The sequence below is a fragment of the Leucopleurus acutus genome (genome assembly GCF_964270905.1).
Source record: "Leucopleurus acutus genome assembly, chromosome: 8".
Classification (NCBI taxonomy): domain Eukaryota; kingdom Metazoa; phylum Chordata; class Mammalia; order Artiodactyla; family Delphinidae; genus Leucopleurus; species Leucopleurus acutus.
Genome location: NC_139151.1, coordinates 6519917 through 6547406, shown reverse-complemented (window position 1 = coordinate 6547406; position 27490 = coordinate 6519917). Strand labels below are relative to the sequence as shown.

General features: G+C 46.4%; 1 protein-coding gene across 1 annotated transcript in view; it reads right to left on the bottom strand.

Moving 5' to 3' along the window:
- Window positions 1-27490, bottom strand: part of ETS1 (ETS proto-oncogene 1, transcription factor) — a 66238-nt gene that overhangs the window by 16934 nt on the left and 21814 nt on the right. The window contains exons 2-6 of the mRNA XM_082845694.1: window positions 15952-16071; window positions 13941-14141; window positions 10966-11043; window positions 9800-10048; window positions 5199-5459 (exon numbers count right to left, since the gene is read on the bottom strand). Coding sequence (XP_082701820.1) covers window positions 5199-5459; window positions 9800-10048; window positions 10966-11043; window positions 13941-14141; window positions 15952-16071 — 909 coding nt within the window. The remainder of the gene's footprint in view (window positions 1-5198; window positions 5460-9799; window positions 10049-10965; window positions 11044-13940; window positions 14142-15951; window positions 16072-27490) is intronic.

Here is a 27490-nt window from a genome sequence, read left to right as displayed (position 1 = left end):
GATTTCAGGAAATGCCATCCAATCTCAGGTTTCATTCTGAACTGAAGGGCTTTGAAGCACTTCTTTTTGCAGGAAAGTTGTTTATTTTCAAATACATGTTTTAGCAGTAGCTTTAGGTTCCTAAACCCTAAAACTCAGTGACCAGTCAGATCCCCCAGGTTCTGGGCGTGGCCCAGGGACTCTGTTATTCTGTGACGGTGGACGGGCTCTAATTTATCTACAAAATAGCAAGAAGAAGGTTTATCTCAGGCCAAAAGCAACAGGGGAATACCTAGGGCTTCTATTTCTACAAGGCTGGTACGGCTTCGTGTGATGCCTCACGCAAAAATATCTGCAAGTTGGATTCCTGACGGTCCCATATCGAGCCTTTAGGAGACTGAGGGATCAGCTATTCACAAATCGGCCCAGCATGGTGAAACATCCTTTCGTTATAGTTACTGACTAGCTTTGGGCTCAGCTTTGCTCAGGCTCCAGGATAAAGAAGAGATCCTCACCACTTCATCAACAATTACAACACAAAGCTGGGGCTTCTCCTAGACAACGACAACACGACAGTTACCAGCAGGCCTGCTCCATACCAACTGCAGAAGTGATAGGAAAGGATTCCTTATTTGTAGCAACAAAAGTCTGGCAGTCTGGAGTGAAGCTCTATAAAGCTGATTTACAGAGCAATAGCTCCACTCCCTCCTGCCCCCAAGACCCCCCTCCCCCCCCCAACACACAGTGTGAATTAGTGACAAGCAAGAGACAAGACTCCTAATCTACTCTATGGGAGCAACTGAGATAACCAGTGAGTGTTCTCATTCTTTAAGAGGGAGAAAGATTTCGTACTCAGGTGAGACATCTGGCACTTAAGGTTCAATTCAAGAGCTACCTTCCTGCAGAAGGCCTGGAATAAGTCCTTTTTGGTGCCTCAGTTTCATCATTGATAAGAGGGGCCTGGAGGGACAGAGAGGAAGGGAAAATACTCTTTGACAATCCAACATATTATTCTACACCTGCTGAAATGGTAAAAAAAGAAAAAAAATCAGAGATGCCCATGTGTGTCAAGGATCTAGAAAGCTTTTTGTTTAGGTCCATCAAATACATAGAAAACACCAGGCCACTTCTCTCAGTTTGTTTTGTAATCAGATGGGGTTCATAATGTATCTTCGAACAAAAGAAAATGGAGCTCTCTGATCGTATCAGTTTGATAACCAAAAGCGGTCCCAGTAAGGTAAGAAGGTGCATTCTTGGCGGAAGCCAGCACTGCATTTGATGTATTCTTAACTCAGCTAACAGGCAGGCTTTCAAGCCATGTTATCTGCCCACACATCTTGACCTAATTTAACAAGTTGCCATGGGAGCCCAGTGAAGGTTGATGCAATTTTCTTATCTTGGGAGGAAGAATGCAACTGTGCAAGAGAATGTGAAAATTCAGTTTCTAACTGATTTCCACACTTACGGTGCAGTAACTAAGACAGCATCTGAAGAAGTAAAATGTATTCCTTTGAGAGTGAGATGAACAGAGACCTAGGCTCCTACTGCACTGGCAGGAAAATGGATTCACACCCCAGCACAGGGAATCTATACATACATCCTTTAGTTCAAGCCAACTCATAGTGATGTAAAAGGTACATGTGCTCCTACCGTGTAGCCACACATACTCTGGAGTTAGTCGAATTTTAAGGAAACAGATTAAAAAAAAAAAAAAGAGCTCAGAACTTGAGATAGAAAATAGGTGTGACATTTATGAGCAATGAAAAGTCTTGCCAACACTTATACAATGATTTCCACTTTCCAAAGTACTTTTCCAAACTTCAGCTCATCTTAGCATGTCTGCATAGACTCAGAGATCCGTTTATAAAAACTCCAGTCACTACACGCTCCCCACGTGGTGGAGGGGGCTGAGTAAGCATGTTCCATCCCCCTTCCCCGTTCCCTAGGATGTATGTGAAATGATAAGGGGTCACAATGAGGGGCAAGATATAGTTTGCACTGCGGACAGGAGAAATCCACCAGGCACTGAACACAGGAAGAAAAGACACCCAAATTTGGACCACTCCCGACATGCCTAACAAATTCCTGACCTTCATCAAACCACAGCAATACGAAAATCCAGTTCAAGTCTAAGGACAATGACAATGTCTTGAATTCGTCAAGATAGTGAACCTTCCAAGGCTAGGAACACTTGTCTGCACTCAACATGGGCTCAGATTTGCTGAAATAATTGATTTGTTACGAGTGAGCTCTCTCCCCTGCGTCTAGCACCATGTCTAGCACTCATTTGTCTCGTTAATTGAGTTAGTTCAATTACATTTTCACAGATCTCCTACCACCGAGAGAGGGAGGGACACTTCCATTTCACTAAAAGTAGAAGAGGGTACAAGGTAAATTTGCCTGAAATCACACAGTGTGTTAGCGCTGGGAGGAGCACAGAGGACTTCTGTTTTCTGGGCTATTGTTTGCACCTCCATTTGAGATGGTTTGAAAAGTTAAATCCCCAGTTATAAAGAAGAAACAACTGAATGGTAAGATACTTAAAAAAAGGTTTTTTAGTTCAAATGACTACTTGAATTTTTGAGATCTTTAACTGATAATCATCCTCTCTTTGCTTCCATTCACTGAATTAGTTTTATTCCCCTAGAAAGAAAGAGGTAGAGATAGAGACAGAGACAGAGACAGAGATAGAGAGGCAGAGAAAGAGAGAGGAGAAGAGAGGGAGGGAGGGAGGGAGGGGGGAAGGGAGGGATGGAGGGGCACCCATTAAAAATAATCTATCCAAATAAGGGATGACATCAAACATAACTCGCAGCTCCAGGACATTCCTGTATTTGTCCTGAAAAGAGCTTTTGAGGTTCTCATCTGTTTGCCTCTAGGTTAGGATTGCCAGGGAAGCCTCACAGGCGGCATTTTGGTGTTGGCCCTCTTGATGACAGTTCATGTCCCTAATTTGTACTTCACACTCATTCCTCGTTCTTAAAATTTCCAATTCACCCTCTTCCTTCTCTTCTTGAAACTGGGACACGTGGAGAGATTCCCAACTCTCAGATAATTCTTGCCGAGGTACTGAGATCATCTTAGCCAAAACCCTTTAAATCACTCTTGTAGACTATTAGCTCTGCAAGCTTCTCCCACCTACGAAATCCAATAACTAATATATATATACCCCTTTCAGAGGAGTTTCTATTTGAGGTGGAGATGAGGTGTTCACCATTTCTAGAAACTTCTAGACTTTCTGGAGTGTAGCCATGAATCCTTAACAGAATCTTTTCCCATGAAGGCTGACCTAAATCATAAGACTCTCTTTGGCCAGAACCCAAACTTTAGAACTTAAAGTCAGTTTATTTAATATCATTATCCACAAAACCGCCTTAACTAGCAACATGTTCAGAACTGTACACCAAGCTGAGAGAGAATGATGAAAATTGTCATATGGGAGAAATTATAATCGTGCCTGGTAATGGTGGTTATGGTGGAGATTACGCCAGAGGGAATAAGGCAGGACCTTTAATAGGGAGAAACTAAGTTGAGGATTTGGTCCTGGAAGCTAGGGCAGAGGAGGAGAAGAGGTGGCCTTTACACTTGGGCAAACAACAGAGCCGAGTGTAACCTGCGCCATAAGAACAGAAGCAAGTACAGCCACTTAGAGACGCCTGCCGCCTCCACAGCCCAGAGTCATGTCAGAGCTGCCCCGGCCTCTCCTCCTCCTAATCAAGCAGCACTTCTCTCCTCTTTCATCAGTGTATCCAACTGGAGTCCAGTTCTTAAAATACCTAAGAGTTATTACAGGAGCCAGCACTCCTGTGCATATTGAAAGAGACTTTATATACTTTCCTTATTCCAGGTGTCATTAATGGAAAAGGGCAAACTTTCATTGTCTGCTGCCCAAGATGGGAAGGAACTCCCTGGCAAAGCAGCAAGTTCCCATCTACTCGTGATGTTCCAGCAGGGACTTGGGGATACTGCAGCAAGAAGAAAGTAGGGAACCTTTAAGCTCCTTTCTGGCCCACGACTCTATATACAGACCTTGTCGCTACCTCAAAATCCAGACCTAGCTCCTGAGCACCTATCCGTGCACTGAACTGCATGGGGAGCTGGAAGAATGCAACGTAAAAGACACACACGCCCCTGATCCTTGAAGGAGGAGGAACTTTTCTAAGCATGTGAGCTGTTCTCAAAGGTCAGCTGGCTTTCCTAGTAAAGACCTGAGATTTCCCTCACACAAGAACAGGGATCCAGCACACTCTTCAGATCAGACAGACACGTCACTAGAAACACAGATTTTGCTGTCTGTCTTCATCCATACAGAGGGTCCCCACCAGTGACCTGTCCAGGGTGGATAAACTGTAAGAGAACAGAGGGCAAGGTCACAGCTGTGTCATCCAAGCTTAAAAATAAGCTCTGCTCGTGACACAATTTCTAATGTTTACAAAACACGACAATCTTACAGAAAGGGTCTGATCGTTAACATGCGTCTGCTCCTTGGACAGTTGTCAGATATACTCTTCAAACCCTTCCAGAGCTAGACAGCCTATGGGCCACACCTTGCTTGGACAATGAATCATTTTTCTCTAGTACCAGATTCTCAATCAAAGCCCAGACTCTCAACATACATCTTCCTTCCTCTGTGATCTTTCTTCGGTCACCACTACTACAACTTTCACTCCTGGAAAAAAATCAAGAGTAAAGCTAAGCGACAAGAAAGGTTTCCTATATAGGGCAGGATCCGGCCAGAGTGTCCGGTGACTGAGGGCACTGTTCCCATTGGAGAGACCGGCCAAATACTGAGGATTCTACTGCAGATGAGTCCAGGGTGTAGGCCATTCCGTGATGGCTTTGGGAGATGCCACTGCTGGTTTTGGGTTTAGAGAGACCTCCCAAGAGCAGGCGAGAAGTCCTTTGATGCTAGACCACAAGGCAGAGCTTCCAGAAACACCAAATCAACAGAGTTCCCTTCTCCCAGCGCGGGGTAAATATCCAAAATATCAGTTTTCCCTACCAATCCTGGAAAGGATCCCTTGGGACAGAACGACACTGCTTGCTTCCAAAAGCCAATGGCTATTCACAGAGTGGCTTGAGAGGCTAACCCAACCCCTCCAAGTCTACTTCTCCCCACCCCCCCGGAAAGAAAGAGGCTGGCTTCAGGGGCTGGGAATGTGCACAGAAGCTTCCAGGGAGCCCACCCTCAGCGAGCAGGAGGCGGGGCGGGCGCCTACCTGTGTAGCCAGCCAGGGCCGCAGCAGGGATGACAGGCTTGTCCTTGTTGAGGTCAGCACGGTCACGCACATAGTCCTTGAAGGTGCCCTTGGGCTTGTGGTTGGGCAGGGCGGCTGGGTAGTCCTCTGAGTCGAAGCTGTCGTAGGACGGGACGCGCTGCAGGCTGTTGAAGGATGACTGGCTGCTCCAGGACTGCGTGAGGCGGTCGCAGCTATCGTAGCTCTCTATGCTCTCAAAGGAGTCCTGGCCCCCGAGCTTGCCTGGAGGAAGAGGAGGTGGGAGGAGGGCAGGGAGGAGGGATGGGAAGAGACACTGTGAAACCCTCTCGGTGAGGATGCGCAGGACGGATGGAGGGAGTGGCCGGTGGGGATGGAGGCGTGTGGGTTTGCTCTGGGGAGGAGGGGCTGCCTGGGCCCAGTCTGCGAGCCCCCTGCGTGGTCTCGTCTTGCTCCAGAGCCCCTAGGACAGAGATGCAGAGTCGGGCGCAGCTTCCATCTGCCAGAGGGAGACAGCAGTGTTTGGGACCGCAAGAATTCCAGAGCCAGAAGTCTACAGGCTGAGAATCATGCCTGCTATGATGGGATTTCTGGCTGATGAATTAGACCCAATGAGTAGATGAGGAAATCTGAGCAGTGTCATGCCCAATTCATTCCCTATCCTAACTCAAGCCAGGGAGACGATTTCAAAAGGCCCCATTTGGCAAGATATTCTGGTCATGAGAAAAAAACAATTCCATTAGACTAAGAGCAGATTGACCTTCCTTGACCTCGGAACTAAAATATTATTTTTTAGCCTTTCTTCCAAACACTCTTTTAAAATGAAATAAATGCAGTACTGCCTCTGTGCCTTCTCAAACAGAGAAAGAAGTTATGAGATGCTTTTTCCAGGAGGTTAAAAAAAGCAAACACTATCCCTCTTCTAAATAGAAATCCATATTCTTTATCCTCTCCAAGTGCAGCTTTGTACTTGAAATTTGTACTTTATTAGGGAAACGTAGGCAATAAAAAACAAAGAAGTCGATTAAAGAGTTAAGGTCCACAGCAGTGTCAGAAATCCTTTACTGTATGAGTTGCTTAAGGCATTCTTAACCTGACCACAAGATCATGCAAGTTCATTAATTTCCCAAACCAGGTTATAAACAGCTGCTATGATTGCATAATAGCTGCTAGAGAAATTTCCACTGGCGAAAATGCCATTAAAAAGGAGTCTAACAAAATGGGGGGGGGGGACAAAAATAAATGCATCTAACTACTGAAAAGGCTCACAGGAATATTTTTTTATGTTTTATTTCCAGATACTTTCCAGGCAACCTAAATTAAATCATGGGAGATTAAATGGCCACCTCAGCAAATTCAAGAAGCCAAAGGATGTGACAAATGTGTATGCAGAAATACCTGTGAGTCAGGGCTGGCTGGTCTACCATGAAATTTCAATCCCAGAATAAGGGCTGGCATACACAACGTAATACTAATATGTTTCTGGTGTATTCTCCCCTTCATAACAGAGGGAATTCGTTAAACCAGTGAAATTCAAATATTTAATCTTGGTGTCCAAACCAAAATTAAATATACAGTAATTAAGAAGGAAGATACATTGCTTCCAAAAACAAATTTTTTTTAACCCCAGATAAAAGATACTCAGTTAAATATGTAATTTTTGCATAATCTCCCCTTGTAGATTTCCTGAACCTCTTAACACCTCCAGTGCTGCTTGGAACAGAAACATAGTTATTTAGCTGCTTCATCTCATTCTTTCTTCCAGTCACTCATTCAAAGAAGGGTAATCCCCAGAAGGTAGGTACATGGAAGAGCTTCATGGAATCATCGGCCCCGCCTACCCAGTCCACTGTCATATATGCAACTTTTTATTATTATTTACTCAGTACTCTGTAATGACCTACATGGGAAAAGAATCTGAAAAAGAGTGTATATAGGTATACCTATAACTGATTCACTTTGCTGTACACCTGAAACTAACACAACACTGTAAATCAACTCTACTCTAATACAAATATTTTAAAAATAAAAAAAGAAGGGACTGTCCCTTCCAGAAATTCACATTAAAAGACTCAAGAAAACAGCCCCCAACCAAGAAGGCAACAGCTCCTTTTCAACAGAACAGGAAATTTTGTGGTCTCTCATAAAAAGGTATTTGCTCACACCCGCTATCCATCTTACACACACCAAAAACCTAAGAAAGAAAGTTTATATTTTCATGAAGCATACTCCCACAAAGTCACCGATGTTGAGGCTGTAGTTATACTCAAATGTCCCTGAGATGATTCTCTCAGTCATTTTTATATTTGGAGGGTACAGAGACTGGAATTTTCACATGCAAGACAGCTGAGCTTCCAAGGAGTCCCAATAAGCAAGGGCACTAAACGAGGCCAGAACCACTCTCTGGCAGCCGCTCAAACATGAACCGAATGCAAGTCTGTGGAGAGTTGCAGTTTATAGCAGTAGGCTACTTTCATTTTAGCTCTCTTTCACAATCCTGGAGCTGGGAACCATCATTTACGGGTATTTTCTCCCAAAATGGGTTGACTCCAACTGGATTAGACACTCGGTTAGGCTACTGTGCTCACGCAGGGAAGCTCCACGCCATCCATCAGCTGGCTTTCCTGAGTAATGTCTCAGCGAGGTCCTTCCAAAGCTATTCCACCACACAGACCTCGGAGCACCCAGAACAGTAGGTCGGGGAGGACAACGGCGGCCCACTGAACAGACTAGCACAAAGAAGACAGCTCTCCGAGTCCAAAGAAGTGGAACATCGAAGCACTCTATACCCTAATGCAGTACACGAACACTACGATGATTGTTGATAATAAGAAGCTCACAGTGATGCTTTCAGTCTAGACCGAGCCTACCACGTCAGAGCCAATCAGCCCCTAGAATACATCCTGTCTGCGGCACTTCTAACTCGCCAGAAGCAACCGTGAACGGACCCGTCTCCCCTTCAAGTCTGTGTGGTGTGAAGCTTGGTGCGAGTGAGGGAGAAGGAGGCCAGAGAGAAAGCCCTCCTGTCCCTTTGTACAGGTCACCGTCTGGTCCCTCGGGATTCATTTGGGGTCGCGGGGCGGGTGGGGACCAAAACCAAAAACCAAGAGAAGGAGAGGGAGAAGGGGGAATTGCACAAATGCAAAGCCAGACGCAACTGGTAAAGGACCTGGCAGCAGATCTGCCCAAAGTGACACCACGGCTGAGTCCCCACGCACACTCAGCCTCATCACACACGCACAGGAAGCCCCGTGAGAAAGAAAGGCGCGCTGTTGCTGTGACCCGCCTGAGAAAAAAGGTACACATATGTGTAAGTATTTAAATAGACCGGCATCCAAAAATAAAGAAGAAAGGGGAAGGCAAAGCTGGTCCCACCCATCCCCTTCTGTCTGAAACACAAACACCCCGGGGCTGCAAGAAGGCAGATTACAGGTTCCGATTTTGCTGGGGACTTTCCCTCTGCAGGCTTGCTGGTCATCTCGAGGCCTGCTGGGAGGAAGTAGGAACCTGAACACTTGAAGGAGATGACAATGTGTGCGACCCGTGAGGCCTTTGGGGCCTCACTGAGGAGAGGAGCAGGGTCATCGCTGAGCAGAAATCACCACGAGGCGGCCAGGCCCAACTTCCGTGACCAAAGGCCTCGCAAGCATCGCTCGGAAGGGCTTTCTCCTGTCCTCTTCCTGTCTGTACTTCTCTCCCATTTATCCATCAGAATAGTCATCTTTTTCAACTTGTTGGAAATCAGCTATAGGTCTTCCTGGATGAACAAGTCCCTCTTTACGATGGACTGCACTTTTGTCAGAAACAAAACAATCTGGACACGTCACTAGGTGAGCCGTGCCTCTGAATGTTTATGTCCTGATCTTAAAAATTGGACGTACTTAACCTTTTTTGCTTTATAAAGTCAGCCAGCTCTATTTTGAACCATTTATCTCACTGTCAGTGAGTATTTTATCATTGCCATAACAGTCATGGCAACAAGAGTACCTTCTTCTGGAAGCCTCTGGCCGCCTCTTTCCCTGGTCCTCTAGCTAAATACACACTTTCACCACACTGCTGAAGACTGGTTCCAAATAAGCTGTTGGTTAACCATCTTCTATCTTCCCAAACCAAAGAAGTCACAGGAGGCTAGGAAGCCCAGGCTGAGAAGCAGAGGTCATTCAGATACCCAGCCAGGATGTGCAGTCTGACCGGGAATACCTGCAACACCAGGATGATGTGGGCTCTCCAGGAGGGTCTCTGAAATCATTTTTATGTGATTGTGTCCTCCTTAAGCAAAATCCTCTCCAAGAAAATAACGCATACCTTCGAAAAGAGCCACGAGCACCTGAAGTTATCACGTGGTGAAATGTTTTACCCACATAAGAAAGGCGGTTGTTCTTCCTGCCAGATTTCAGTTCCACCATGGACCCAGAGCCTTTGGCATCATGAAGGACTTGGCTAACATTCCATGATACAAAGTTCTTAATATCTAGACATTCTAAGACGGAAAGGCTAAAACTCAGGAATGCCCGGAGCTAAGAGCGAGGGGGAAAAAGTGGGACCTGGAGAGCTCACAAACTCAGGTCATTCTTAGAATTTTCTAGAGCAGAAATCCGACCTACCACGACTGGTCCTCCCCATGCACATGTTGTCTGGGGTCACCACTTCTTGTTTGATGGCAAAGTAGTCAGTCTGCAAGGTGTCCGTCTGCAGAGGGTCCCGGAGGATGACCGAGGGGTAGTCGTTCTCATACTTGAGGGAGAGGAGCTCCTCCGAGCTGATGGGATGGAGGGTCTGGTAGGACTCTGTAATGAAGCTGGGCTCGGAGAACTCTGATGGAGGGACACACTGGGCATGCTCGATACCGTAGCCTGGAAACACAGAGCATGGGCAATTGGAGAGAGGAGAGATGCGTACCGGAAATAGGCCGTTCCTCCCCATTGACAAGGGCCCCGCAATGTCAAACAAGCTGACTACCTTTGGGAATGCAAGAAAAATATTTTAAGTGAAAAGGGCCTGGGTTTTCAACCTTGCGCCACTACTCAAGAGCCGTGGCCCTTGACGAGACACTTCCCTTTTCTGACTTGATTTTTTCATCTCGAAAATAGGAATGGTGGCAACCTTCCTCGGGGTGTTGCGATGCAGATCCAATGACAGCATACACGGAAAAAGCCTACCAACACTTCTAGCACACAATAAGCTCGTTGTTGTTGTTAGGATAAAAATCATAATAGTAAAAAGATAGAGTGAAAATAAACCTGCTTAAGACACCCTTTGAAAGCAAAGCCATCAGATAAGCACAGCCCGAGGCTAATTCTCTCCCTCCGGCCACCCAGGCGGCCTGGTGAGGGATAAGGTACTACAAGGAGGAGGCTTTACGTTCCTGAGGCTGCAGGGCATGTTCTGGAGGAAGGATTTCAGAGGAAGCGCTGCCACATCTTCCAGTAAAAAGGAAAGAACAAGGTCCAGGGCAAAATCCCTAACCCGAACCTCTGCTGGCCACCACGGGGCACATAAGAGTTTAGAGGCAAGTCATTGTCTCTCTGTGCGACCTTCATGCTGAAGACATGGGAAAGACCCCAGTGTAGGTGCGTGCAAGTGAATAAAATGTGCAGATAGGCTGAAGCCTTGTGCTTTGTGGGAAGAGCAAAACAACCAAGAGTCTACATTTAAGGAAACATTATTTTCTGTAGCATTACCAGGCAGGTGCCTGAGATGGCCTAGGACAGGGATCCTTTCCTAAGTTCCCATGACAGGAAGAGGGGGGAAGAGCAGGGGGTGAACTTACTAATGAAGTAATCCGAGGTATAGCGCGACTCTGGGTAGGGAGGGTTGACTCCATTCACTTGGTACGGCTTCACATCCTCTGCAACAGACAGGGGAGGGATGAAACAAAGAGGTCAGCGTGCAAGCAGTGATCTCAGCCCCTCTTCGCAGAAATCTGCATGTCCACCGACTGAGCTGGTGTCGGAGTCTCCCCTGACGGGGGCCTTGTCTAGAGACGAGCTCACTGAAGGATGGCTAAGTTTATGATTCCAGTAGCTGCAGAATGGGATTTAGTATCTTGGAAAGCGCATCCTGTGAGTAACCCCTAAGGGGTGGGGAGGCATTCACCCCCTTTCTGATGCATGCGTGTGCCGCCAGCAGCCGAGGCTTGAAGGCATCTTGGGAGCTTACCAAAATCAGCCACCAATACTCAACCTGATCAGGTCCAAAGCTTCTCAGAAATACAGGACAATCTACACAGGTAGATTTAGAGCCTCCATTTCTTCCAACAGATGTCTGGTTTTTTGGTGGTTTTTTTTTTTGCGGTACGCGGGCCTCTCACTGTTGTGGCCCCTCCCGACACAGGTTCCGGACGCGCAGGCCCAGCGGCCATGGCTCACCGGCCCAGCCGCTCCGCGGCATGTGGGATCTTCCCGGACCGGGGCATGAACCCGTGTCCCCTGCATCGGCAGGCGGACTCTCAACCACTGCGTCACCAGGGAAGCCCCAGATGTCTGGTTTTCGTTTTGTGTTTTTTCTGTGGCCCTCAAATGTCAAGTTCAGGCCCAGATAAGATGCTAGTAAGGTGACTCTACTTAGTGAAATATGACAGGGCTCATACAGAGAGAGAGAGAAGAGCCACATAACCACACTCCTGTCCAGGTGCCAACCTCCGTAGGAATGAGAATGGAACATAGATGAAGGCATCCAAGCAGAGGAAGGCTCTCTCCATGGGACTAAGGTGAGCCTGTGGATCGTCTAATGACCCTGGAATCTGCTGGTGGCCCCTGACCGTCGCATGGCACAGTATGATTACGTTTCACTGTAAGCATCAGACATAAAGACAGAGGGTTGGTTTGGGTTTCTCCTCAGGTATTTGATAGCTTGTTGGGAGCAGAGACTGCTGGGAAAACAAGTTTATGCCTGCACAGAAAAACAGTTCCCAGCTGAGATAAAATGATTAAACTCGGCTTCAGCAGCTTATCAGATTGAAACAGCCCCTGTACCTTTGGCCTGCCACCCCACCCAGAAAAGCTATGTTTTTTCGGCGCTGGGTTGCCTTAGTTTAATCACAGAACAAAAGCTGTAGCCTCGATACAAACATCACGTTCAGTCGTTCAAGGACCTGAAGAAGGACGATCCTCCTGCCTCTCTCCCTTGAAAATGTTGTGAGATGTTCTCAAACCCACTCCATTATTTCCCAATTCTCCTAAATTTGCTTGTATTGTTCCTTCGCAGGAAGGTAGGCCAGAAGCTACCCCACGAGTCCGCATCACTACACAAAGAACACAGGACAGGAAGTTCGACTGAAAAGACCTAGGTTTAAGGAAACAAGTGATGTTGAGGAAACCACCTAACCTGTCCTCATTTTACAGACAAGGACACCGAGAGAACATGCCCTTCCCATGTCCCAGGGTTGTTATGAGAAAAACGCAGTTTCAAGCACTTTGGAAACAAGGAGGTGCTGTACAGATGAGTTATAACTGATCAGAGGCAGGTTTAGACACTCCAGGACAGCTGCTGCCCCAGGGTGAAGACTGGAGGGAAACGGTGAATTAGCAGCATATATTGGGGCGACACAGTCTGGTGTACCCCGCCCCCCACTGCTGTGTTTATAAGCCAATGCTTGCATCAGATCTGTTCTGAGCCTGCTGTCTCGTTTCCCTCTATACACAGGTGCTCACGTCAACACGCGTGAGTGGTTTGTGTGCAGTTACACCGAGACCACGGCGTGGCTTCGGGGAAGGCTAGATTCACCTAGTTCTCGACTCTGCGTGTATTTCTTTTTCAGCAGAAGCTGAAGGGAAGGGGAAAAAAGAAAAAGATAACACTTCTGTGCCCAGAGGAGTCTAATTTGGGTCTCTCCTGGGCATTGCAGAGTGGAAAATATCCTTAAACAAAGGAAGGTATTATATGGAATAAAAGTGCTAAGCCCGAGTTCTGCTCCCTGCCCCCCCCTCCCCCCGTCACCGCGTCTGCGCCAGGGCTTGGAGCTGGTGACCACAGGGAAAGGGTGGGCCTGGGTCAGAGAGGGCAACAGGCTTCTAGGCTTACAGTCAGCTGGAGGGCACTGCTGACTGCTGGTAACTGCAATTTATTTTAAGAAGAAATTCAGAAAAATAAGCGCAAAAACACCCAAGTTTGCCGCCTGCTGCTGTTTCTATACTCAGCCAGGACTGTGGTACATGAGTCACTTGGTCCAGAAAGGTTGGAAGAGGCTGGTAGGGGAGGCCATGCCATTACAAGGTTGCAACACGGCGTCCTGACATAACCCCAGTTTCTGCTCCAGATGGAAAAGGTGTACCTCGCAACTGCAATTCCAATCTAGTTAGTGGGCAGAGAAGCCTGCTTATTAAGAAGCTCTGAGAAACGAAGCTTGGATATGGCCATGGATCAAGACAGGGTGTCTTAAGATTATCAGGAAAAAAAAAAAAAGAGAGAGAGAAAGAAAGAAAGAAAACTCTCTTGTTGCTGGCTGTGGGCACTGCTTGTTCAAACAGTACATGAGTCTAAGATAAAGTCTGGGATCAGAACTTTGCATACCAATAAGCTTCAGGAGTAGTCTAGCTAAAGATTAAAACTGGAACCTCCAGTACACAGAAGAAAAAGAAACTAACATTTATGGAACACCTGCTATTTACCAGGCACTGTCTACGCTGTGCTGTGATTGGATGCCCAGGTGATGGCATCGACGTTGCACCACTGGGCACGCTCCTGGACCTACTCTCAAAGCCACGCCCCCCCGGCTCCCACCTCACCCTGCTCCCATGCATTTACCTTTCTGCAGGATCTCCAGATGCTCCCACAAGATGTCCCCAACGAAGTCTGGAGCCAGCTCGAGAAAGCAGTCTTTCCCCAGCGCGCAGAGGGCTGCCCCATTCATACAGAACTTCTGGAAGTCCACACCCTTTAGGCTGAACTCATTGACGGCCCACATCACCCAGTCCCGAACATGGGTCTCTGTCCACTGCCGGGGGTCTGCGGGGAGAGATCAAATGACGTTCCAGCAGATCGAGCTCTTAACTCTTCCCCGAGCCTCAGAGACAACACGAAAGCATCTGACCTTCACTGAGGATGTTCTCGGATTCATAGAATTAGGAATGCCTGATGGGGCATCTTCCATAACCCTCCCCCCACCCCCACCCCCGCATCCAACAGCCCCATCTTCTCTATCTTGCCAGCTAGAAGATCACTGTCATCAGCTAGAAAGCAGCAGAGAATTCTCCACCCTTAGAATCTTCAGACCGAGATTCCAGGGATCTCCTCTTTCACTGCCTTATTTCCATCAGACTTTTTTAAAGCCTGGGACAAGGGAACAAATGACTTCTTTAACAGCAATAATAACAAAGTCAAGTGTGCTCTGGACGTTGCACTCACCTCTCCCTACTCGTAACTCTTATAATTTACTTGAGACCATTATGCTTAATTATTTTTATCTTAGTTAATCATGGCTAGCCCAGTTGTCCCTGGGTATCCAAGGAGGATTGGTTTCAGAACGCCCTCGGATACCAAAATCTGTGGATGCTCATCTCCCTTATATAAAAGGGCAGGTTAGGGTACAGTCAGCCCTCTGTATCCGCGGGTTCCTGCATCTGCAGGTTCAACCAACCGAATCCGACCTGTGGTTGGCTGAATCTGCCAACGAGGAGCCCTCGGAGGGCTGGCTGTAATCATCACAGCAATTAGTAACAGGAAGCCATTCGAATGATACTTGGTAATAACGACATCATTAGGTACCTGTATCATACCAGATACCCTTCAAAATACATACACATCACAGGCCCTGCGTTGAGTAGAAGTGTAGGACAGGCGACATATAATCTTCACGCATGACCCCTGTTTTAACATGACTACACCAGCTAATGACACTTAAAGAGCTCAGATGATGGCAGGCTGTGGTGCCTACAGCATGCCTGCTCTCAAGGTCACCCCCTTCGATCTAGACGATGATTTTATGAGATGCTGGAAAACCCAGGGGTCAGAGTTCACTGTATTCTGCCTTGTGATGGGGCATTGCTGTCAGCTGAGGCTTGTGGGAAAGTAGAATCCGTGGAAAGGTGGACAGACACACTCACAGAATCTACCAAAGGCTTTCGTCTGGCAGGGTGGAAGCCTCTCGTGCAGCAGTAGCACTGGCCTGGTCTAAAGACAGCTTTTGTTTCTCTGACTCAATAGAAAAGTGTTCTTTCTGCTCTCAACTGTTCAGGAAATGCTGCTTGGTCAAGGCTTAAGTCTTCCCCCATCAGTTTTCCTTTCTGACAACGCAGGTCACTTCCCCTTACATTCCTGAATAAACCCTTTTGGATGAGAACACCCAAAGGTAAACACATTTCACCGAAGGACACGGAAAAGAAAAGAGTAAATTCCCAGAAATGCAGGTCATCGAGTTCATCCAATGGCGGCCCAGAATGACTCCAAGGCCATGCCTTCCAAACTTGTCTGTACTGTGGAGGCATTTGAGAAGCTTCAGAATTACCGCTGCGACCAGCAATTGTGACTTAATTGGTCTGGGACCTGACCTGGACTGTGGAATTTTTTGACGATCCCCCGTCTAATGTGCAAACAAGTTTGGGCACCACTGCCCTAAAACCAAGATGGCAGGGGCAAGCCTGGGAGATGAAGGAGCATCAGTATGCGTCTATGCTTGTTCCAACAGAGGTCTGCAATGATCTGTGGCTGCTGACTGAAGCACGCTGAGTAATAATGTCTATCTCACTCAACAGGTGAGAAAACTACCCATACCTCAAAGTCTGATCCCATCCTCTCTCCCTCCAACTACAAAACCTACCTTTTGGAATTCCCAGCCGTTGCTGTTCTTTAGAGAAACCACTGAAAGTAGCTTTCAAGGCTTGAGACATCATTTCTTTGCTGCTTGGAGTTAAGAGTGGAACATCTGCACATTCCATATCTGTAAGGAAAAAATAGCACATGAATACTAACAAAAACGAAGTAGGTGATGGATGTTAGCTAGACGGGTGGTGGTGATCGCTGTGCAATAGACAGAAATATCAAATCATTATGTTGTATACCTGAAGCTAACATGAGGTTACATGTCAGTTATACCTCAATTTTAAAGATAAAACTAACTAGGTAATTAACCACCCATAAAATATCATGGAGCATGAATGGTCTGAAGAAGACAAGCTGAGAAATAACTGTAGTAGCATCCTCACCAGGGCAGGTGAAATTTGGGGGGCTTTCCACAATGTGGTAGGGCCCATAAAAAACACCCAAAAAAACAAAAAACCTGACTCTTGCCTCATACGCCCTGCCTCTCTGACAAAATACGTTTATTCTTTCTGTATAGCTCTGCTAATTCCCCCATAGCCCCTACCCATCCTTCATACTCACTAAGAATATTAACGTTTCTACGCACTTGCTGTTACCTATGAAAAGGAAGTAACAACATCCGTTCAATAAATAATTATTTAGCATTTGTTACATGCAAGGGATTAGCGAAAGAACAGTGAACAAGACAGTAATGATCCCTAGCCTGATGGAGCTGGATATCAGATTCTGGCAGGGAAATCAGTCATTAAAAAAACTATTTACACAATTAGACGTTCAAATACAATGTCAGTAAGGGCTTCATAGGAGGAGTAGAAGATGCAGTGTTAACACATAACAGGGAGTCCTGCAGGTCTGGAGGAATCAGAGAAGGCCTCTTTTAGAAGTGAGATGTTTGACCTGAGACCTGAAGGATACACAGGAGTTTTTTAAAAACTACTCCAGACCAGTGGTTCTCAAAGTGTGGTCCCCAGACCAGCCATATCAGCATCACCTGGGAGAACTCAGCCCCACCCAGGCCTCCTGAATCAGAACCTCTGAGCGGGCGGAGCCCGGAAATCCGTTTGTAACACAGAATCCAGGTAATCCCGATGAGCACTAAAATTAGAGGGCTGCGATCCGAGATGAGAGAATAGCACAAAGGAAGGTCCTGAGATGGGGGAAGAGGGGAACCTTGGCCTGTTTTAGTATCAGAAAGATCAAGGCAACTGGAGCAGAGCGATCAAGGGGACAGCAGCTTTAGAGGAGGCTGAAAACGTAAGTAAGGAGTGTGTTAAGGAATTTATAACTGTATCCTGAGCAAAATAGGCATTGAGAGTTTTATGCAGAGGAATGACATGACTACATTTTGTTTGAAGAATATCATCTTACGGTAAGTCTATTTTTATTTTATTTATTTATTTATTTTTGGCTGCGTTGGGTCTTCGTCGCTGCACGTGGGCTTTCTCTAGTTGCGGCGAGCGGGGGCTACTCTTGGTTGCGGTGCACGGGCTTCTCATTGTGGTGGCTTCTCTTGTTGCGGAGCACGGGCTCTAGGCACATGGGCTCAGTAGTTGTGGCTCGTGGGCTCTAGAGCGCAGGCTCAGTAGTTGTGGCGCACGGGCTTAGTTGCTCCACGGCATGTGGGATCTTCCCGGACCAGGGATTGAACCCATGTCCCGTGCATTGGCAGGCGGATTCTTAACCACTGCGCCACCTGGGAAGCCCCAGGTACTTCTATTTTTAAATTTTCAAGGAACTGCCATCCTGTCTTCTCACAGTGGCTGCATGATTTTACAGCCCCACCACAGTGCACAAGGGTTCCACCTCCTTGCCAACACTTATCTTCTGCATTTTTTACAGTAGCCATGCTAATAGATGTGAAGTGGTATCACATTGTAGTTTTGACCTGCATTTCCCTAATTATTAGTGATGTTGAGCATCTTTCCATGGGCTTATTGGTCATTTGTGTATCTTCTTTGGAGAAATGTCTATTCAAGCATTTTGATCATTTCTAATACAGTGATTTGTCTTTTTGTGTTGAGTTTTAGGAGTTCTCTATATACCCAGAAGAGCTGATAGCAGGGTCTTGAAGAGATATTTGTACACTCACGTTAATAGCAGCGTTAGTCACAGTAGCTAAAATGTGGAGGCAACCAAGTGTCCATCAACAGATGAGTTGGATAAGCAAAAGGTAGTATAAACACACACAGTCCGATATCATTCCGCCTTACAAAGGAAGGGAATTCTGACATATACTGCAACATGGATGAGCTTTCACATTATGGTAAAGGAAATAAGCCAGTCTTGAAAAGACAAACTATATAAGGGACTTAGAATTGTCAAATTCATAGAGACAGCAAGTAGAATGGTAGCTTCCAGGGCCTGGAGGGAGGAAGGAATAAGGGGGTTGTGTCCTGGGGACAGAGTTTCAGTTTTACAGGATGAAAAGAGTTCTGGAGGTGGATGGTGGCAAAGGTTGTGCAACATTATGGGTGTATTTAATCCCACTAAACTGTAACTTAAAAATAGTTAAGTTGGTAAATTTTAGGTTATGTTCACTTTACCACAATTTTTAAAAATGGGTTTAAAAAAAAAAAAGATCGCCTTAGCTGCCGGTAAAGAATGGTTTAGGAGGTTAACTCCAAATGGATGCAAGAAGACTTGTTAAAAAGCTCTTGTATCAGTTGTGGTGAGGGATGATGGTGGCTTCAGCTAGGAAGATGGCTCTGCAGAAAATGTAAGTGGTCAGATGTGACATGCATATAGGAGGTAACACCTATAAAACTTGATTTATGTAGGTGGTGAAGAAGAATGAGGAATCAACATCTGCAGATCCACAAATGCATCCTCCTTTGCTACTGCCACATGCATCTTTATCTCTGCTGTGTCCCTCTTGTACTTGCAGACCATGTTCAAAGCCAAGATACATAGATATGGTTCAAGTTAAAAATCCTCCAAATTCACCTCAGGCACAATTTCCAACAAAAAGCAAACAAGCAAAGAAATGACTTGAGAATTCCTACTAGCTGTCCTGTGACCTTTAGACAGCAATGCACTTTACTGCAGTAATCTCCAGAAGCCCGCCTGCTCACCCTGAATCTTCAGTGTATCACATGAAACTGACAGAAAATGGCGGGGCCACTAGAGAAGTTCCTCCACCAGCCATCTTTAACCCTGGCTAGTTAAAAAGTTCCCTGGATGTAAGTAATGTGTTATTGGCTGGATAAAATGGAAACATAGGAGGGAAAAAAAATGATAATTGGTGACCTCTGAAAAAAGAAACAAATATATTGCCTCTGAATATCAAAATGAATGGAAATTACGTGGCAATAAAGAAGGGCAGGCAGCTCTTTCCCTCAGTTTGCTTTGAGCGGTGCTATCAGGAAACTGCCCAGAGCCTGCCCTGTGCCCTCGAAGAACAGAAGGGTTCACTGCTGTGGCTCTCCCAGGCCCTGCACTGAGGGGGATCTGAAGTTATAGGGAGTGGAGAGTTTGGGTTGCCCTGGGACATGCCCAAAAAAACCTAGCGGAAAAATCAACACACTTCCAGGAAGGTTGACAAAATGCTGGAAAATCCCAGCTTGTTAGGGGGGAAAAGTAGGGGGATGGGATAAAATGTTGATTACATAACACGCAGCCCTTTGAACAATGGAATAATCATCACATGAGTCACTAAGAAAGACATCAGTGCTCCCCCTTCATCCCCACTCTCCTCGCCCAAGAACAGCTAAGGGACAGGTCCAGGAGATCTTCCCTTAGAGTGGAAGTCAGTTTGACTTTAGAGAAAAGGGCTCTCTATTTAACCAAGAGTATGGCTTCTGAAAGAAGGAACAAATGCAGCAACCCCAGCTCCCAGCACAGGAGTCAATCAACAAACGCTGGATGAATTCAAAGTCTTCCCAATTTGAATCAACTTTCCTTCCCTTCGCTCCCATCCAACACCAATTCATGAACTTGAACTGTGTGGGTTTTGTTGTGTGTGTTTGTTCCCTCCACTGGATCTATGACTCGATGAAAAGGACTCTACTGATGGCAGAAGTGGGCCAGGAAAATGCATGTGGAAAATGTGGGCCAGGCCAAATGGACCTGCAGTGGTTCTGCTGCAAACTGGAACTGAAGGATGAGGCTAGGAGGCCCCAGACATCTTCTGAACAGGAAAGCCTGGGCAGTTGGATGCTAGGGTGATGTGAAGGCTGAGGATGACAGCAGAGAGCCCGGAGTCTGCTTCCTATCACAGCAGTGCCCCAGCAGTCCGGCCAGGACAGGGCCTCTGGGCTGACCACTCCCCATGCAGGTTTCCACTTCCTGTCAGGGAGCCAGCACTTCCAGGTTCTGGCTTGTTCTCTCCAAGGGAAGCAGCTGGAATTAACCTGTGCCTGTCCACCTCAGTGCCATTCTCAAAAGCCTGGTCCACACAGTGCTGCGTGGCACCCAAAGGCTGTGCCCCTGACTGGGGACTCAGAGCGCTGGGTCTCTGGAAGAGGTGCTCCCAGGCCCGCTGGGGAAAGCCAACACCACACACTTGGGACACCTGGACCTGATGAGCTCAGGAGAAGGCGTACCAGTGCCTTTGGACCCAAAGGATTCAGACAGGAAAGTCAGAGTTTTATCTATTTTCATGAAGTGTGGAATGGAAGGTTTAAAAAAAAAAATCAAAACTCTTCTATAAGTGAATGAACAATCAGTCAGGATCGTCTTTTTTAGTAGCACAGGCACTGCATGTAAATGATGATAAATAACCACTTTCAAAAGTGGTATTAACATAAAACATTAAACTCTCATCATGAAGAATATGAATGCAAAAATGCCCTCTGTGTTGCTCATTCATGTTTGTGGCGGTTCTGTCAATTACACTGACCAATAAAAATAATGAAATCATTACACAGGTGGAGAAGCTGACATGGTCTGGCCCAAGCAGGCATCTCTGTTATTCTGACCACACCTTATCTCATTACCTATTAAAATACTTTTCTATTAGGTACCAAAAATATTTCTAATTTTGGCAACAGCATCTATAAATTAATCAATGCTCCACAGAAGTTAACTAATTGTATTTTATGGACAAGAACTAAAATTGCCTTTGTGCTAATAATTGTACTTGTGATGTCTTGAATTGCAATAACACATTTGTTTCAAAATACTGAGCACCTGACCTGGAAATATACTCTGCTGATACGGTGGAGGTTCTAAGTATATTTATGAAACATAAACATATTACAAGTATATTCAATTTCTGACCCAGGGGTTATTCCTCAGGACCCTAAATCTGACTTAATATTTATAGGAATCACCCAGATTTCTGAGAGGAGAGTTGTACAGAAGCTAGTGAGCAAATAACGGTCCCAAACTCTGTCCAGTCAAGACTGCACAGTATCAGAGCAGAAATTAGCAGATAGTTTTTCTTGACTCAGTAGGAACACAATGAATTGTGGCCTTTTCAATGCAGGGAAACATCTGCTTCTTTTTCACTGTGATCTAATCCTCAACAAAAGCTTATACAGCCCAAGGATGTTTTAAGTCAAATGTGGAACAAGGGTTTCAATTCACTCATAATGGAACTCAAAGTTAAGGACTGCTCGGCGCCCAAGAACTCATCGACATGTCACGTGACTTTTCATACCATTCTATTAAGTCGTTTGAAACCGAACGGCTCGTATCAGCAATGTTACCTAGAGTCTAAGCCTGAAGTGGCGTTGGTTCCAGGAGAAGTTCAAGACCTATGGCCTTGCTGAACTGAGATGTTCCTCCTCTCACCATCCTCAAGTAAATGGCAGGAAGACTGGAGCATCTGGGACCCGAGGGTTAGGCGATGGACTAGAGATCCAAGATGCACATTCCAGTCTTGTGCAGCCATTGGATTGTCCAAAGCCTGGTGGGTTACCATGACGACACCGGCCACGGGTGGTGGGTATTGCCCCAATCAAGAGCAGCAGGAAAGAAACACCAGGAATGAATGATACGCCTTACATCTGAAAACCACTACGGTCCACCGAGACCCTTCCCATATACCGTTCCCCAATATCCTCACAACATAAAGCTTCCGGGGGGCCTGGGAAAGTATTACAGGACCCCCACTTCACAGATCAGAAAACCAAGACTGCAAGAGATCAAGAGCCTGCCTTAAACTCCATCTTTCAACTCTCACACATCCAAGGTCTTTCCATTCAATGCCACTGCGGCTGCAAACAGGAATGGATCAGAAATCCAAGAACACTAACATTTCTACAGCTGAGACACAGAAAACGGGACTTTCATTTCTCAGTTTGAAAATGAGATACACTTGAGTCAGTAAATTAAAAACTTAAACAAAACCATTTCTGGATCGAAGAAATCCAGGATTTCATATAGCTCTCCCCATAAAGACATAATTAAAAGCCATTGACAGAACCGACTGTAATCTTTTCCTTTCTTGGAACCAAGGGTCTCGAGGCTTCCTTCCTTCCATACAAAGTAACACACGGTAACTGACAACCTGGCCTCCTTCCCTGTCTGTGTTCACCCCTGAGTCACCCTGATGCGCAATTGTGCACATAATATTAGGTTAATTAGTTACATAAAGTCTGACTGAAATAGGTTTCTTAAAGTGAAAGGACCAAGGAGAAACCTCGTTCATACAGAGAAGGAAAAAAGGACACTTGTCCCAAATGGAAAGAGAAGATTCTGAAGACAGGGGAAAAGACACAGCGGGACAACGCACTGGGCTTGCTGCCTTAGCTTGCTGGTCAAAACCCACGGGTTCTCAGTTCTGCCACTTATGTAATCACGCTGGGTACGCCACTCCGTCAGTGCATTGTTAAAAAGAGGTCTGTTGATAGGTAGTGTCTATATCCTTCATGGGGTTTTAAATTTTTCCTTACGCCCATTTTTAAACACACACCAAGGTAGAGAGACTAGTATAATAAATCCCTATTCAAAATCCATCAACACTATCAGTTTTTATTTCGTCTCCTCCCCACCAACACAGAAGAACTGTAAGGCTAATCCCAGGCAACATGCCATTTCACCCACAAATATTTTATTGTCACGAGGATATTCTTGAGATAAAGGAGGATCATACTATGAAAGCTTACAAGAAACAGATAAGCTCGTGGAAACAGAAAATAAGGGCTTCAGATTACTTTCCACGGTGCTTAAATCTAGGTCTACGTTTCATTCATTGGTCCACTCGAACCACAGAACTTCTTTTAAAGCAACATTATCACGATCTGGAGAGTGATGAAGTTGGATCAGAGAGGGATGATTTCAAAGCAGGGCAGCCAGCCATTCCTTTGACCACCACGTCCTACAAGCAAAAGACTGCAGAGGTAGTTCCTCCTGACTGCTAAGGTCCTCAGGAACTTACAACTGTAACTACGAGTGGGCAGAAAGAGCTGAGGATTTTGGCCAGCACCCAAAAGGCAGATGTCAAACTGCCTAGAATAAGAGAGGAGGCACCTTTACCCCTTCAGATCAACAGAAATGGCAAAATGGCTGTGGTCAGTGACTGATTCTGAACAATCAACATTGTCCTTAGAAAGTCGTTACTGGTCCCTAAGAGAATTTACCCAGTGAAGACACTAATATCTCAGAAGGCTGTGAAAAGGAATCTCATTCAACCTTTCTCTCATTCATGCGAGGATGCATTGGAACTAGGAAGGAAGGGTCCTCTTTGTCCTACACTCCTGACTCCAAATCCCGTTACAGGCGCTAGAAACTTGGCAAGGCAGGGCTTCCTGTTGAGGAAGTCAGTATAATCCACAAAGCTTCTGGCTGAGGCTAATGCAAAGAAGGGAAATGTGTCCCTCCTCGGCCCCTCGACCCCATTTTCGCAAACCTAATGAAGTGACAAAGTGATGAGAGACAAGCAGGACCCTTGGCTCCAGCAAGAGCTCAGCAAGAATAGCTCAGCGCCGTGGTTGGACCACCCAACCCAACCAAGCAGTCCATCGCTGCCCCAAATGATGGGACACCCTGACCCCAAAACAGAGTTTTCTTATCAGTCAGGGAAACACGACTGGGCTTTGGTCCTTCTCTTGATATGCCCTTGAAGTCACCAGCGAATTAAAAAAAAAAAAAAAAAAAAAAAAAAAACAAACTCTGAGGGATGGAGAACGAAGTTGCACAGAAAATCCCCAATTCACCCTCCAACGATCTGACTGACCAAAACTTCGAGCCAGTCTCCAGTTACTGCCTCGGGGAAACGAAGCACGCTGCTGGGGTACAGCGTACCGACTCAGAGGTAGATGCCTCTTCTCAGAGGGAACTTGTCCCAGGACAAAAGAGATGGTCCTCTGAGAGGCAAAGCAGGCTGCAGACCGCTCAGGGAAGCCTGCCTCGGGCCAGCAGCTGGGCCTGGGAACCAAGGCTGCAGAGACAGCCGAGGACCCTGAACATCTGTAGGAAGTGACTTCAGTCCTCTCCCTTCTCCCCTCACCCACCCCTGTCCCATCCCCCAAAAGGAGTTTTAACACATTATTACCACTGAAGTCCTGAGGATTTGGTGACTCACCAGGCTCACACATGGTTCCAATGAGCCCTTGACCATTACATGGTAGGGGAGCAGGAAAAACAAATGAAAGCGGTTGTAATTCGGCAGCCAGGAGCTTAGACCTGCCAGACAAAAGGGACTGTGGGCGTGTTCCCCAATTCGTTCAGGCACCTGACATGCACAAGCTATTTTTAATCACTGGATTTATTTCTTTCCTCCCCAACCCCTCCTCCAACCTCCACCTCAGCAAATGTTTCCAAGTCAGAGCAAAACCCCAATCAATCCCAGGTGTTCAGGGAAACCCAGAGAGGCTCTTCCGTTCCAGGAGCTGCGCCAGAAAGCAGAACTGCCCCCTGGGTCCTGCAGCTACGTTTTCTTGCTCTTTTCCTTACTTAGAACAGTTCAGATCTCCCACCCCAAACATTGGGCACATGGCCTGAAAGAGGAAATATCTGAATGAATGGGCCCTGCTGGAATGGCTCCTAATTCTGTGTTTTCTCCAGCAGCCCTGGCGAGTGAGGGTGTGTGGGAGAGTCCTCGGGGACCACTGAGAGCTCAGGGGCATCCTTCACTCGCTAGGATTCTCTACCTACCCGGCAGTGAGGATTCAATTAAATATGTGTGAAAATACCAAAGCCTAGTGGGTGTTCAATAAATTATTGGTGACTTGAACTGAACTGAAAAGTGTCTTGTAAAATAGAAAGACTAAAAAATATATACGATTTTATTTCCCAAAGCTTAGAGAGACAGCAAGGAGAAAGAACCTGGCGATTTCCCCAGGGACGTACGACCAAGCAACTGAGAAAATGGATGTAAAAATCAGATTCTGAGATATAAATGGAAATTGACATCCCCTGAATCTGGCTCTCTGTTTTAGCAGACAGACTGACTCCTCACCTATTCTGTATCCTCCAATCCGCTGTGGGGGAAATCTTCTTTGTAGCAGTAATCATCTAGAATATGTGTTTTGCCATGACAACACCTCACAGCTCCAGGATCCAGGGGACCTAAGATGCCTTTTGGTTTTAAAAACTTCCTAAGAGTGCCAGCTTAGAGTCTATATGGCAGAAAACAAAACTGTAATTTTGTGCTCAAAACTCTTTTCTTCATGTTTGGTATTTACCAGAACCCAAGCTGCATTTTACCCAAGCCATACATATACCCTTAAATGAATGACATGCTCACAGTTTAAAAGAATGTTTTAGCTATTCAGACTAGGATTCCTGCATAGAAGGCCCGCCTCAATAGGGTACTTCAAAGAATAAAGTTCTTTAATGGTCATTCAAAGCCATTTACAGAACATATCACATGTTTCCAATCATTTTCTACATGGACAAGTTACACTTGACTCCACACCAGGCATTTTACAAGTCCTGGATGTCCCAGAACAGTGTCACTTCTTTTGTCACGGAAAACACAGAGGCAAGGTCTCTATATTACTCTGGAAGAAAACATACATTGGGTCCTTTCAGCTTCAAGGTTCGCAGAGAGCCATGGTGCATCTCACTGGTTCCCCCCCATCCTTCGATTTCTGAGCCAGGGCAAACTCCTGCCCCGTCCTGCTTTCAATTAAGATACTCATGACAGGGCTTCCCTGGTGGTGCAGTGGTTGAGAGTCCGCCTGCCGATGCAGGGGACACGGGTTCGTGCCCCGGTCCGGGAGGATCCCACATGCCGCGGAGCGGCTGGGCCCGTGAGCCATGGCCGCTGAGCCTGTGCTCCGTGGCGGGAGGGGCCAGAGCGGTGAGAGGCCCGCGTACCGGAAAAAAATAAATAAATAAAATACTCATGACAGGGTCAGAAGGCTTTTGGCAACAACATGGCAAAGGACAACCCCACTCAAGAAGACTATGGAAAATATTTGCCATCCTACATCTTGCTATCATCCCAGCTTCCGCGATTTCAGTTCACATATTGCTCTGATGCTTCACCCTCTGAGGCCCCGGAGATGCTGCTTCAGCAGGCTGACCAACGCATTTCCATGTCACTTGATTCCCACCTGTGATTTTCAGTGCTGCTTTCTGAGTAGCAGTTTACATTTTAGAAAATGTTTTCTCCCCTATTCTACTATGAGCCTGAGGACAACCAAGGGTTTAGTATTCTCTCTGTCACATAGGTGAGGGTATGAAGGCTCACAAAGGGTACTTCAGTGATTGAACCAAGATGATCAGGCCAGTTGACTGATCTTACCAGCACTCAAACCCAGAGCACCGGGCACGAAAGCCGGGTATTTTCCACCCGTACCTGTTAACAGAGTTAAAAGCAGGGGAGGCAGAAATGGACACAAAAACATTTCCTTTCATGTTTCTCCGTCATTTTCATTACAGAGAAAGTAATGACAAAGGAAGCGCGTCCACCCCTGGGACTCTCCTGGCAGACGGCAGCTGCAACACCAGAGCTTGTGGCTCCCACCCAGGACCCTGAGTCAGAGGCCCCCCCCGCGGGGCCCCTCCGCACTTGGCCTGGGGGCAAGACGGGCACGGAGGGGGCGGCTGAGCATTTCTAGGAAGACCAGGCTGGTCCAGGTGAAGGATGAGTTTTCTCGGTGGGCAAAGGAACAATCTGGGCAAACAGATGGAGTGGAGCCCCTTTATTTAGGCTGGAAGAGGTGGAGTTTTTCTGCACTTTTGAACTGTTTTCTCAAGGCCTGCCTCTCCCTCCCACGCAGGAAACAAACACAGAGACAGGCCTCTTCCAGTGAGGGCTCTAGTTGCTGAGGGCTGCCAGGGAGAGCAGAAGAGGGACTTAGGAGCAACGCAGGAGGATTGGGGGCGAGCGGACAGGGAGCAGCTGGGAGAGGAGATGAGAGGCAGAGCGGGCAGTGAAGATGGGGGAGGGCGGATGGACGGCAGAGAAGGGAACACAGGGAAGGAAAGGGAAGAGCAGAGGAAGCCAATACTGGAAAAATTTAAACCAGAATAAAGGGACACATGGCAGAGTGGAAGTGGGCTGGGAAGGGCCAGCAACTTACTCTCAATTAATGATGTTCAGAAAGCAGCATTTTTCCATAAATTTTGAAAGGAAATTCTTTCTCGTCTTTCTTATTTATTTATACATTATATAAATATATTTTCAAACAAAAAAAAATGGG